Here is a 13,918-nt window from a genome sequence, read left to right on the forward strand (position 1 = left end):
AACTACGTTGCATAGTTATATGCTCAACCATTAGAATCATATCGCTAAGCGCTTAGCTTACAGTATCAAATTACATTATCGTAAGAGATTGAAACTCGGCCACAATCGACCATAACTCGGCCGCAACTTTATGATAGGATCGCGTCATCACTTAATGTAGCGTAACCATATCACAGAATTGTCACTTCGTTCAATTTGTCAAATTTTTATCACATTGATTATTGCGCGGTTCATTGAGTTCACTATGGCAACTAGGACTATTGCTCTTCCGTAGAAAAGGGTGGGATATGTGTTTTTATATCCCCCGTGATGATCAACTCTTATATAACAAACATCTCCTCTGTTTAAAGGATGATATGGTAAGTAATAAACAACAACAGGTGTGGTAGAAAAACAAAAAGAATAACAAAAAATATCGGCAATTATTTGAAGTGTTTAATGCTGAATCAGATCTTAAATAAAGTTTACAAATTACATTGAAATAAGTACAACACATATAACAATGAAACATGGTGATGTATGAATAACAGAAAAAGGTAAAAACACCGTGTCATATTTTCCAACTACAAAATGTAAATGGTTATATAACAAAAGAAATGGCTGATATAAAAATACATTAAAACTGAAATTTTGTTTGTAAACATGACTTTAAATTTAAGTGTCAGTCGACGTTTGATTTCACTATTTAATAGACGACAAAAATAGTCATGCTCCTGGTCAAATAAGCAACAAAAGTACACTCCGGGATGTTTATCACAGTTGAAGATGACGTAAATATGTCATATCTTAAATATATTGGACCTCACATTAGATGAAGTAACACGTAAAATGACGTCATCATAGCAAACACTTTCGTTTCTTTCCTGACCAGGCGTCTTTGTTTACTAGAATAGTTCGCTTTCGTAAATATAATGTCCAATGTATACAATGAGTATGGTACAACATAATAGTGAATAAAATAGCATTCACTCTTTTCGATGGTCCATATTTAACGCAGGTTGATAAAATCCCGGATGTTAACCCTTGAATGCATTCACGTCCACAAAGTGAAGAGAGTAATCAGGTAAACCACTAAATACAATATAGGATATGGGACAATATCACAGACCTAGTAGAGGTAGTATAAAAGTCTTTCCCAATAAACTAGCATACATTCTTAATAATAGTAATATAATATTATATCGTGCTCCTTCATATTTTCTGATAAAGAACAAAACATGTTCCTAACATCTGTTGCATCCTTTCTGCGTTTTTTTTGCGTGATGAGTTAAAATGGTCTTTATGCATCTCCGTATTACACAGACTGCCAGATCCCTACATAATCCTTGTGCTTATTGGTCCCCATTGTTTTCGTACAGCAGGTAATCCTTTAAAACAATGAAATTGATAATGAAAACCTGTACAAACTTTATGCATAACATTGATATCTGTTACTAATTGATAATTATTTTATAATAATATCGATCACTGATAATAAAAAACAGTCATTGTTCAGTTATACGTTAATTTAATATCGTCTTTCGACAGGAAATATCGATCGGTATATTCTGTTTTTATATCAATCACCGAAAGGTGCTGAATTATATCAATATCAATTACCAACAGATAATATACATTAATGAATAGTAATCATCGATTGGAAAATACGATATTTTAAAAATCGTCTATTGACAGGCAATATGCAATATTAAAATCGATCATCGATAGGTTATATATCACATTAATATCGATCACCGATAGGAGACATGCTATATTAACGTCCTTTAACGACAAGTTATAACTTGCATAAATATCGTTCAATCGATAAGTCTCAGGTATATTTACACTGTACAACACGTGATTTTTGCCCACGAAAATATCAGAGTATCGATTTACACGATAAAATACACCAACGTCGCTGTATTCCCGTTATACTTCACATTAACCTATGACCTAACAACACTTACGTCACTGTTTATGCTACTGCCTTATCGATTGACATGAAGTTATCCAAAATATACCAGAATAATACTCATAATTTGAAGTACTTGGAAGATCACATGCATTGTGTACAGTGTTTTATTTGTACGACGGAATTTAAAACCCTTCTCCACAAAATATAGGGATAGTTCACTGTAAAGATAAAAGAGTTCCGTGAATAATAAATATTATTCTTTTGTCAGATTTCAGATTGGAATTGCAAGTAACATGCCATATGATAAGCCTACTTACCAGTACGAATGTGGATCCAAAGACAGATAGCTTCTGTTGAACATCCATGTTTGCAGGAACTGACAGAAACAATGTTATGCATTATAAGTAGGTATGGTACGACAGGGTAATTAATATTTCATTGAAAACGACATCAATATCTATGCTTTCATGGAATACGCAAGAGATCTTAATATGGGACGAAACCGGGGTAACCCGAAAACAACAGCGTGGTAGGCTAAGTTACCCCTTACCTTTTCAAGTCTAATTAGAACTTTAAGCGGGCCATTGAAATGAGCGAAACGGATTATTGAGTTAGAAAGGACAATGTCATGAAAGCAACAGATGATTTCCAGAGGGGAAAAAAAAGATAAAAAAATGTCACTCTAAGAAGAAGGCCAGGAGGCCGAAATATTGGAAACTTTGATTGACGTTTGTTCTGTTTAATATAATGAAGGCTTTTTCACAGCTGGCAAAATTAATTCTAACACTTAACCAACGTCTGGTTCAATCATTTGGCTAACTGTGACCTTTGTATATGTCTGTAAGCGGGCCATTGAAATGAGCGAAACGGATTATTGAGTTAGAAAGGACAATGTCATGAAAGCAACAGATGATTTCCAGAGGGAAAAAAAAAGATAAAAAAATGTCACTCTAAGAAGAAGGCCAGGAGGCCGAAATATTGGAAACTTTGAATGACGTTTGTTCTGTTTAATATAATGAAGGCTTTTTCACAGTTGGCAAAATTAATTCTAACACTTAACCAACGTCTGGTTCAATCATTTGGCTAACTGTGACCTTTGTATATGTCTGTACGGTGATGTATGTGTACTTACAATGGCAGCCGAAGGTGTTGGCATGGGTACAGCATGCTCTGCCAGCTCCGTCCCAGATCTTCGTTACCCTCGCATTGGCATCAGATCCCCCAGGATTTGTCAACTGTGTTCGAATATTTAATATTTCTATGATGGTACCAATACAGTTCAAATGGGGAAATAGGTAACATTTTACAGATATGTAACCCTTACAAAATATTTAAAATATGATATTGTGGCATTTTGACTTGCTAATTTGTGACGTCGTTTTAAGATACTGTAGTTGAAACTCATTTGTACTAAGTTGAAAATATTTTTATTCAGTTGCAGCTGTTGTGAGAACGAACTATTTATTCCGAAAAAAAAACATGGTTATATTGCTTATGAAATATTACATTGTGTGAACCTGAGCGAGAATCGACAGTCGTCATTTTGCAAATAGAGTACCAACCGTTCTCAGTTTGGTTGGAATATTTATTGAGATTAAGAAGAAAGCTTATTAGACACTCAAAATGATACAAATTGTAATAAAATGATTAATTTACATCTTGATATTTAGAAATTGAAGGTGCATACCGGATACTCTATATCTCCATAACATCCGGGTCCTTGGCAGATACAACATGGCCCCGTCACTTCAAATACCTGTGTACCGTTACCGTCGAATACGTGGAATTTAGGACTACAGCAGTAAACCCTACAGGGAAATACAAACATACCGGACTGGTAGGTTACACAGTTTAAACATATTGCTATGAATTAAGTACTGAGTGTATGCTAAAATATGATAATAGCTTTATTAATAAAAATGATAATAATTCGAGTTTCTTATATACCGCTTTATCACAAGCTAGTTCGTAGGTCGTCTCAAAGCGGTTCACAAAGTATTATACGTGGTTATAGGACCTTTTCAACCAGCCAATATATTTCTCAACTCACAACAAGATGAGTGAAGTATCTTGCTCACAGATATAACACAGTGCCGTGGCGTGACTCGAACCCGCAACCTTTCGGTCACGAGTCCGGCGTCCTACCACTAGACTACGGTGCCTCCTGAAATATACATCGACTGAAATATACATCGACTGAAATATACATCGACTCAAAAACCTTTGCAGTAACCAATGCTCAGCAAAGATTCCCTTTAATGTATTTCTTTTCCATACAAAAAAGAGTTCCAAATAAAAGAAAATGTCAGCAGCCTTTTTTTGAAAAGTGAAAGTAAACTGAAATATTAGAAATCGTACCTAAATTACCACTATAAAGCACGACATTATGGATCGGGTTAGGTAATGATGAAATTGGTTTCTTTTATTGATCAGGTAGTCCCTATCAAGGCAACTGAATAAGATGCTGATAGCAAAACTTGAGCTACTTCCAAAGTATTGTGCTGGTTTATACAGCTATATGATTTCTACAGACATTCCTGCATAGTTTTTACGGATACACAGTATACTCTCGCATTTTAATTTACAGAACCATATTATAAACATATCACCTTACTGTTATAGAACCATCATATACGTATACTGTAGGTAAATGCACGATGATGCACTTATATACTGTACGTACAAAGTGTATGTGATTTGACTATACGATACAGATATAGTATGTACGTACAAATCGTATGTGATCGGATTATACCATACAGATATTGTATGTACGCACACTTCGTATGCGATCGGATTATACCATACAGATATTGTATGTTCGCACACTTCGTATGTGATCGGATTATACCATACAGGCACACTTTGTATGTGATTGGACTATTACATACATATATTGTATGTAGTAGGACAGAACCATAATTATAAACATATACCCTTAGCATGATTTGAAAATAGGCCTGGGATTCCTTGCAATCACATATATCTTTAAAAAAAAAAAGCAGGTTTCGAAAATAGAGCGGCTTTAAAAAATGTACCTTGGATTCAGTCAATTTGCATTCAAGGGTGGAATAAAAAAAACTCTGCAAATTTCTATTGCTTTTGGTGTAATTTGCGCACCTCCCAATGTCTTCCCTCATTTCAGCACCAAAGCACTGCGCAAATTACACGAATGTTTACGGTAAATGCTTGTGAATATTAATAGCAATCATTCAACTATGACATTGTAGACCCTTTAAAAGGCTTCCAATGAAAGAAAGCTTTGATATAAAGCCGTCACGCCTTACAGTCTAATAAGCTTCAATAACAAGACTGCTTTTAAAAAAGATCGGCTTCGAAAATATATTTGGAATTTCTTAATAAAAAAGAAAATTAGCCGCCGTTTATGTTCGCGATTTTAGGGTATATTCTTTATCGGACTATTATATAGAAACCTATTCACATTATGTAACCGGATCATGATCTGTACTGACATCAGTAATTTTTTTAAACGTCAAGTACCCTTCCCCTGGATAATTCTGATGGAGTTTTTAGCAAAAAAGTCAATGCAAAATTCAGTAACCGAATCATAATTTACACAAATGCGTTTTCTTTATTTGAGCCTTTATGTACACGCATACTCACATTTGTCGAACATGTGCCAAAGTTCGACCAACGGGTTGATCGACCCACATTTCCATAGCACAACAGTCTGCACTGGCACAACAACTACCTCCTGCACAGCATTTAAAATTCTTCTTGATTTGAGCAATCTCCTTCAAAAATATCAAAATGCTAAATGTAATATTTTACAACAATTATGAAACAAGTTTTATCAACTTCTATAAACTTTTATTTCTTGTTGGCTTGGATGTAAGCCAGCAGAAGGTCTAAATGTGGGAGGTAGCGGAGTACCTTGAGAAAACTTACGTCTTCAGAAGGAAGAACGTACGGACATAACCGAAATGGTTAAAATATAAACGACTAAAAACATATATCGAATTTGAATTCTTTGGTGTCAGCAAGGTAAAGGTAAAGCAGCAAAAACCCGTAAATACATTTGATCGCCATCCAGTTGTCACAAACAAACAGTAGTTTACAGCAGAGTACATGCAGTTAATATTGAATATAATAATCACTCCTATTTATGATGACAGAATGTATCGATTCACCATAAGGACAAAAGTTCGTAACATAATTACAATAACTACCTTTCAACTGTTTGTGTAGCTGTCAAATGTTTCTTTTAAACAATTGGCCTCTAGCATTACAGATAACCCCTAGAAGGACCCGTACCATCCTCTATACTCCAGTGGTTATGCTCATTTTCGCTCTCAGCACCCGTGGAATATGTCCTAGCAAAGTGGAAGGCTCAGATTGCACCACCTTGTGGATAAGACGAGAAGACATGTTTGATCCATTGATGGACATCCAAAAAATCTGTCGGTCGCGTAACGATAAAATTGACTGGCTTTGAAGTAGGGTGTTGCCCCTCTGTAAGCTTCAAAAGACATATATCAGCCGAGTGATTGGTCATGTCTTTTTATCTGAGACAAACCAAAAAGCCAGCCTCGTACCTTCAATTGTGCTATTCCACGGGTGCAGAGAGCGTATGTAAGCGTAACTCCTGGAGTATTGACGATGAAGGGCAAAACAGATGTATGATGTAGTGTAATTCATTCTCGACCTTATGTAATCACCTGTGTGTGGATTACTTGCATCTTATAAACATTCTACCTTAGCGTTTTTAATGTACGCTATTGTTATTGGTCATTAGCAGTGTCTAGTGTTAAAGTCGTACAGAGTGATGTTAGCCATTTATGCATTACAATGTAAGAGAAATAGTTTTGAAAAATTACATCATTAATTATTTCTTATCTAACGATGTTAGACTCTTGGGTAAAACAATGTGCTTTTTTATTTGCAGGGAGACTGAAGTAATCACTCAATTGTATTGGTTTTTAATTTCATTGATTTCATGGGAAGTCTTCATCTACGAATTCATGGGTCCACTAAGTAATTACAAGTTTCATATAAAGTAATTCTCCGTATGAGAAGGTACTCGTAATCCACGAATTCATGTACCTACAAAATGATGTTTTGTCGGGTAACCACGAAAATTGGGGGCCCGGGAAAATATATGATTTCACAGTATGTTTCAAAAACAGCGATTTTAATTCAACCTTTTATAGGTTGATCCTTATGTCCCTTCTTAGAAGGTAGTTGGTTGACATATCACATATAAATATGTAAGTTATTAGTTTAAAAAATGATGTCCTACCTGACCATTCACATCCGTGACGTGCAGAACAAGTCCCCTTTGAACAGGTAAGAAGCACAACCGCTCGCACGTGTCAGACTCTGTAACGATTACAATGGATAACATATAGAACCAACCCGTGTTGACTCAGCCACCACTAATCCAGCTTTTTCTAGTTCAAGTAAGTGTTGTTGTTTTTGTCAAAACAGTACAATGTAAAATAGGATATTTGACGTTGCTATGATTGAGCAACATTTCAAAATATGCCTAGTAATAATATCGCGCGTTTTATTGGCGATAAATGAATTGTATATCAATTTTTTCACTTAATGGTTGTGATATGATTAACAAAGTCGTATTAATGAACTTATTAATTAATCCATTTCTTTCATAGATAACTTGAAATAGGAACACGTACTTTATATTTACTTATGAATATGACTTACTGGTGTTGTGACTTCTGTAATATACTATTTTATATCCCACTCCATATACCACTTACTGTGGATGTAATTTACTAATGTTGTAACTTCTGTAATATACTATTTTATATATCAATATATATGGATGAATGTACTAATATTGTGACTACTGTAATATACCTTTTTATATATCAATGTATATGGATGTTACTTTCTTATGTTGTGACTACTGTAATATACCATTTTATATATCAATGTATACGGACATAACTTGCTTATGTCGTGAATAATGAAATATATCACTTCATATACCATTTCAAAGGAATGTGACTTACTAATTGTGTGACTACTGTAATATATCATTTTTCTATACCACTTGAAATGAATGTGACTTACTAATTTTGTGACTACTGTAATATACCATTTTCTATACCACTTGAAATGAATGTGACATACTTATTTTGTGACTACTGTAATATACCATTTTCTATACCAATGTGACTTATGACTTACTAATTTTGTGACTACTGTAATATACCATTTTCTATATCCCTTGGTACCAATGTGACTTACATATAATGTACTAATGGTGTGACTACTGTTCCAATGTGACTAACATATAATGTACTAATAGTGTGACTACTGTACCATCTGTGACTAACATATAATGTACTTATGGTGTGACTACTGTAGCAATGTGACTTACAAATAATGTACGAATGGTGTGAGTACTGTACCAATGTGACTTATATATAATGTACTAATAGTGTGACTACTGTACCTTCTGTGACTAACATATAATGTACTTATGGTGTGACTACTGTACCAATGTGACTTACATTTAATGTACTAATGGTGTGACTACTGTACCAATGTGACTTATATATAATGTCCTAATGGTGTGACTACTGTACCAATGTGACTTACAAATAATGTACGAATGGTGTGAGTACTGTACCAATGTGACTTATATATAATGTACTAATGGTGTGACTACTGTACCAATGTGACTTACATATAATGTACTAATGGTATGACTACTGTTCCAATGTGACTTACATATAATGTACTAATGGTGTGACTACTGTATCAATGTGACTTACATATAATGTACTAATGGTATGACTACTGTTCCAATGTGACTTACATATAATGTACTAATGGTGTGAGTACTGTACCAATGTGACTTACATATAATGTACTAAAGGTGTGACTACTGTTACTTCTGTGACGTACATATAATGTACTAATGGTGTGACTACTGTATCAATGTGACTTACATATAATGTACTAATGGTATGACTACTGTTCCAATGTGACTTACATATAATGTACTAATGGTGTGAGTACTGTACCAATGTGACTTACATATAATGTACTAAAGGTGTGACTACTGTACCTTCTGTGACGTACATATAATGTACTAATGGTGTGACTACTGTATCAATGTGACTTACATATAATGTACTAATGGTATGACTACTGTTCCAATGTGACTTACATATAATGTACTAATGGTGTGAGTACTGTACCAATGTGACTTATATATAATGTACTAATGGTGTGACTTCTGTACCAATGTGGCTTACATATAATGTACTAATGGTGTGACTACTGTACCAATGTGACTTAAATATAGTGTCCTTATGGTGTGACTACTGTACCATTGTGACTTATATATAATGTACTAATAGTGTGACTACTGTACCTTCTGTGACGTACATAAACACCTGGTCGTTCCTATCACACACTTCGTATCTGTTTTTTACTTCCCATGGCGTAAACACTGAAATATACAACACGTATATGTTTTTTACTTCCCATGGCGTAAACACTCAAATATACAACACGTATATGTTTTTTACTTCCCATGGCGTAAACACTGAAATATACAACACGTATATGTTTGTAAGCCTCTCAAAATTGAAACCAAAGTTGAGAGATAATACATGCATTTGAAACGATGGTATTTTCAAAATTGTCCAAACTGTTTACTTTCGCATTTGCATTCAAAAATGGTTATTTTCAAATACTATTCGCAAACTACACTCACATTTTGTCACATAGTATTCAAAAGTTTTGTTTCGAATTATACGTGTTACCAAATGGTTCAGTAAATTAATTTATGTACGAGTTAATTGAACTTATAATGCTACATGCATTTAGATGATACCAGTACATCATTTATCTTTTGATCTAATTTTCGTTGCAAGAGAAACCGAGAACAATTTCGTTTTCTTTATGATGTTTTATTCTTCCTTACGCTTTATATATATTATATCTGTATGTTGTTTTACATAAATTCGTAAATTTATATTGCAGTTATCTCCCTTACAATGTATTGGATTTGAACAACATCATCGATAATATACAGTTATTGTTAAGTAAGAAAGGCCTGATGTGATTAACATATCAATGTTGTAATCGTGATTAGCCTTACAAGGGGTGATGTTTTTTGGTTGTCTAACCCAAGGCTCTGCCGAGGGTTACAACCAAATAAATCAACCCGAGAGTTGAAGATTTCTCTGTTACACCCTCAAGATAGGGGATAATTATTTTTCTCCCATCCTATTATTTTAGGCACAGCTCCACCGACAGAAACACATATGGGGTATGCATATCGTCATTCACTTTTGATGACGTAACAATTACCGATGACGCGTTTTAATGACGTCACAATTGAACACGTGCTAATCTGCACGGGGCTATCTCCCCCATAGCAAAGGGGGTGACAAGCCGGCTAAAACGGGAGACACACCTGTGAAGGGTGGCAGAATAGTGAATTAACAAGAGAAACATAGGGTTTCTAGATATACTATCTGAACGTTGTGAGAGAAATTGGTCCCCAAACATGTGATGGTTGATTATTATGTGTATATTACTTTTGTAAGTAACTTTTTAAAATGTAAACTTCTTGCCATAATTCAATTTTAAATTAACTCGAGTTAGATAAACATGAAAACCAAGTACACTCCTGTGGAAACCACCATGTATCTCACGGCGTGCTAAATTAAGAGGCGACTTATATACATGGGGTCCTTTTTCTTTTGTGTCGTCTGCTCATAGATTATTGTGGGGGGAAATGGATAAAGATTTGCTAACCCAGATTTTGACATTTTGACCTTTCACTTCTCTTTCCTTTGGAATTCGAAAAATGTATGATTTTTCAGATTTAACCTTTGTGTTATCCAACTGTTTAATATTGTTGTTTCATGGTGTTCTACAAATATCCTAGGTACATTTACATGTTATTTAATCCACCATATGAACCAAAATGAAAGAAACTCTAGGTACTGGCGTAATATTTTCATGGTCCATTTATACTTACATTCAGCTAAATCAACTTTCTGCCGAATCTTTATGAAATCCAAATTAGCCAGAAACGCCAAAGCATTAGACTGTTGAACGGCACCTGAAATGATAAGTGTTAAAACCATTAAAACATTAATGCTCATGGATAAAAAAAATCACCTTTATTTTAGGATTGTGTTCTAAACTACCGGAAAAGTTCGCACTCCCGCCGTCCATCCATAATTCTATTTTGTTCGGGACAAACAATGTATATTATCAACAATACGCCATCACTTACAATATTTCACACTAGTTTGGGTATTACATGGTCTATCCTCTATATCGAGGGATTACGCTCGGTTTCGCTCTCTCCACGCCTGGATTATGTCATCGCAAAATCGAAGGCTCAGAATCTGTCGGTTACGTCACGGTAAAATTGACTGGCTCTGATGCCAGGTGTCGCTCCTCTGTAACCTTTCAATGACAGGCATCAACCTAGCGATTGGTTAGGTTTGTTTAACTGATACCAATCATACAGCTATTCGCGTGCCTTCGATTTTGCTTTAACATATTCCAGGGGTGCAGAAAGCGAATGTGAGCGTACAGAGTGACAAAAATAGGGTATGGTAGGATAGTCTTTTACCGAAAAATCTATATTAACCCCTAACACTAGAATTCCTTAAAACACCCTAGGTTAGATATAAATATATATTCTGTAATAAATTATTCGGTCTCTATTATTTATCCTTAAATGAAAATATTCTTTATTTATCACCAGAACGATAAGGGTGCCTTTGTTAGAAATAGTCATCTTTTCTCTTAGAAACTGCTTATATTCCTACTCATTTAGGCATTAAGAGTAGATAACGTAATTTATCTTCCTACGACTTTGTTTTCAAATAAAAATGTATCCATACCAGGTCATTTTGAAAATTGATCAATTGAAAGGCTAATGAAAAATGTATATATCAACAGATAGCTCGGCATAATTTAAAGAAATCAGAATAAAATTATACTTATAAATCCGGTTTGATTACAAGATGTGTGTTTGATTAAATATAAAGTTTCCTGGAATCAGTGACATTTTATCTTATCTTACTGTGGAATTAAATGTTAACAGCAAATTGACCATTAGCGTAGCTTGAGCAGTTAGGTGCTGTTTAACTGTTTAGAAGAAACCTTACAAAGTCTTTAGATGTGAAGATTCCATCTTAGCCTAGCTACAGAATTATCTTAACATTTTCCATGTAAACGTAATCGTCAATCCCACGGCGAAACATCTCGGATACACATCCAGAGGGTTTCATAGAGTTACATAATGAGTAAATATTGACATCAAGGATTTAGGCTCCGATCAGCTTATTATCCGTTATTCCCTCTTAAGTGTTTGTATAACATGTTATCTCTGTCAACACAATCTTTAATCAAAAGTTAACTGTGTACACCTGTCAACGACGTCAGTATGGTATTCAAATCAAGAACGCTTATGTGCAAATATTGTTACCATACAGACATCCAATCACTTTCATGCATCACGTTTGCCCAGGTGAGGAAGGCAATGGCTATTTAAATCACGTATGCTTATGTGTAAATATTGTTACCATTCCATAACCTTCCCCTTCACAGATAACGTTCGTTCAGGTGAGGAAGGCAATGGGTTATGTCCAAAAGTTCTTATAAATGGTAGTTGTTATTCCCTGATCAACATTCAGCATTCAGACGAATGACAACAACTGGTTCACCCGTTATCAGTATGATGTAACCGAGCAGTATGCTATGCTGGATGACTTCGGCATGGCATTTCAGTGAGATAGCACTATAAAGTCGGCATCAGATCCGCTTTATCACAAAGAGGCAACTACACTAGCATACCCTGATTCATACACACATGAATGACCTAAGCTATTAATGGGATGGTCAACCTTATGAAATCAAACCAATCATACATACCAGTTGGCTGTTTCAAAACAATACCCTCCATTTCCATTGTTTGTTAGAAGTTTATCTGAAAAATAAAAACGGAGTCGAAAATTAATACTGGATATAAAGTATAAATCTACATTTGACTATCGTACAGTATAAAGAATTAGGTCTGGATACTATAATTGGAAGCAAAAGCGTATTGCAATGTTGCGAGACGTATCGCAGTGTATTTTCAAGAATTAAAAGCCTCTGATGACGTATTTTTTCTATTTTGATAAATTATTTATTCTGTTTATGTGTTTAAGCTTTCATATCCCGAAAAAAAATATGTCTATTAATATCAGACAAGCAAAACTTAAAAAGGATATCACAGTCATGTACGGATACGTGACTCCAGTTCGGAGTAGGCCTAAACTTGTTTAGGCATCTGAAGAATTGTGATGACGTAGAGTAAAACGAAAATATCCACTTCACGTTAACAAACAAGGTCAAAACCTCAATTCAAGTCAGCAGCGGCAGTCTATGTGACTGAACTTAAATGAAAGGAACTGTGAACCCAACAAATGAACTCGGTGAGCCGAGACCAGGGCCGCTTTCGTTATTTATAATCCAAACGGCTTGACCAGGGCTGTTCGTTTAAGAAATAAGGTCGGACCTAGTAATCTGATGCTACTTTCCGGCAAGCCTTGACAAAGCCTTGCATAGATATTTGTAGGTCAGAAAGGATTTATTCCCAAAAACGTTTAATTTGAAAAAAAAGACAATCACATTTTTCAGCAGATAGGTAACCATTTCTACACCTTAACGAGATGTAGCTTTGATAAATACTGGATGTACTATAACAACACTTTTGAGGGGTATTGTTATACAATTTGAAAAGTAAAAGTTCTGGAGATGTTGTATGGTCCAAATATAAATTTATTAAAATAACTTTCTCTAGGTCGGTGGGTGATTTCTGGAGTATCCAAAAACACACCCGTACAGTCCGATGCCTAGTTCCTAACTGATTACCAAACATGTAGAACCGTGATACATTGACAATTAACACAATAAAGTTAATTTGATCGACAGCTGTCACTTATCTCTCTATTCTGACTGGTGAGTACCCGAACAGGTAAGGCAATTAGCCTGTCCTTTGTCCGAGACTTA

At 34.9% G+C, this 13,918-nt stretch overlaps 1 protein-coding gene across 2 annotated transcripts in view; it reads right to left on the bottom strand.

The window, feature by feature from the left end:
- Positions 1–422: 422 nt before the first annotated feature.
- Positions 423–13,918, bottom strand: part of LOC110467146 (phospholipid scramblase 3-like) — a 20,356-nt gene continuing 6,860 nt past the window's right edge. For both annotated transcript variants that reach the window (XM_021524090.1, XM_021524092.1), the window contains exons 2-10: positions 12,797–12,851; positions 10,884–10,967; positions 9,264–9,341; positions 7,155–7,234; positions 5,519–5,649; positions 3,582–3,702; positions 3,027–3,129; positions 2,212–2,270; positions 423–1,367 (exon numbers count right to left, since the gene is read on the bottom strand). In XM_021524090.1, coding sequence (XP_021379765.1) covers positions 1,332–1,367; positions 2,212–2,270; positions 3,027–3,129; positions 3,582–3,702; positions 5,519–5,649; positions 7,155–7,234; positions 9,264–9,341; positions 10,884–10,967; positions 12,797–12,833 — 729 coding nt within the window. In that variant the 5' untranslated portion in view covers positions 12,834–12,851 and the 3' untranslated portion in view covers positions 423–1,331. The remainder of the gene's footprint in view (positions 1,368–2,211; positions 2,271–3,026; positions 3,130–3,581; positions 3,703–5,518; positions 5,650–7,154; positions 7,235–9,263; positions 9,342–10,883; positions 10,968–12,796; positions 12,852–13,918) is intronic.

This window comes from Mizuhopecten yessoensis, unplaced genomic scaffold (assembly GCF_002113885.1).
Source record: "Mizuhopecten yessoensis strain PY_sf001 unplaced genomic scaffold, ASM211388v2 scaffold11161, whole genome shotgun sequence".
NCBI lineage: Eukaryota > Metazoa > Mollusca > Bivalvia > Pectinida > Pectinidae > Mizuhopecten > Mizuhopecten yessoensis.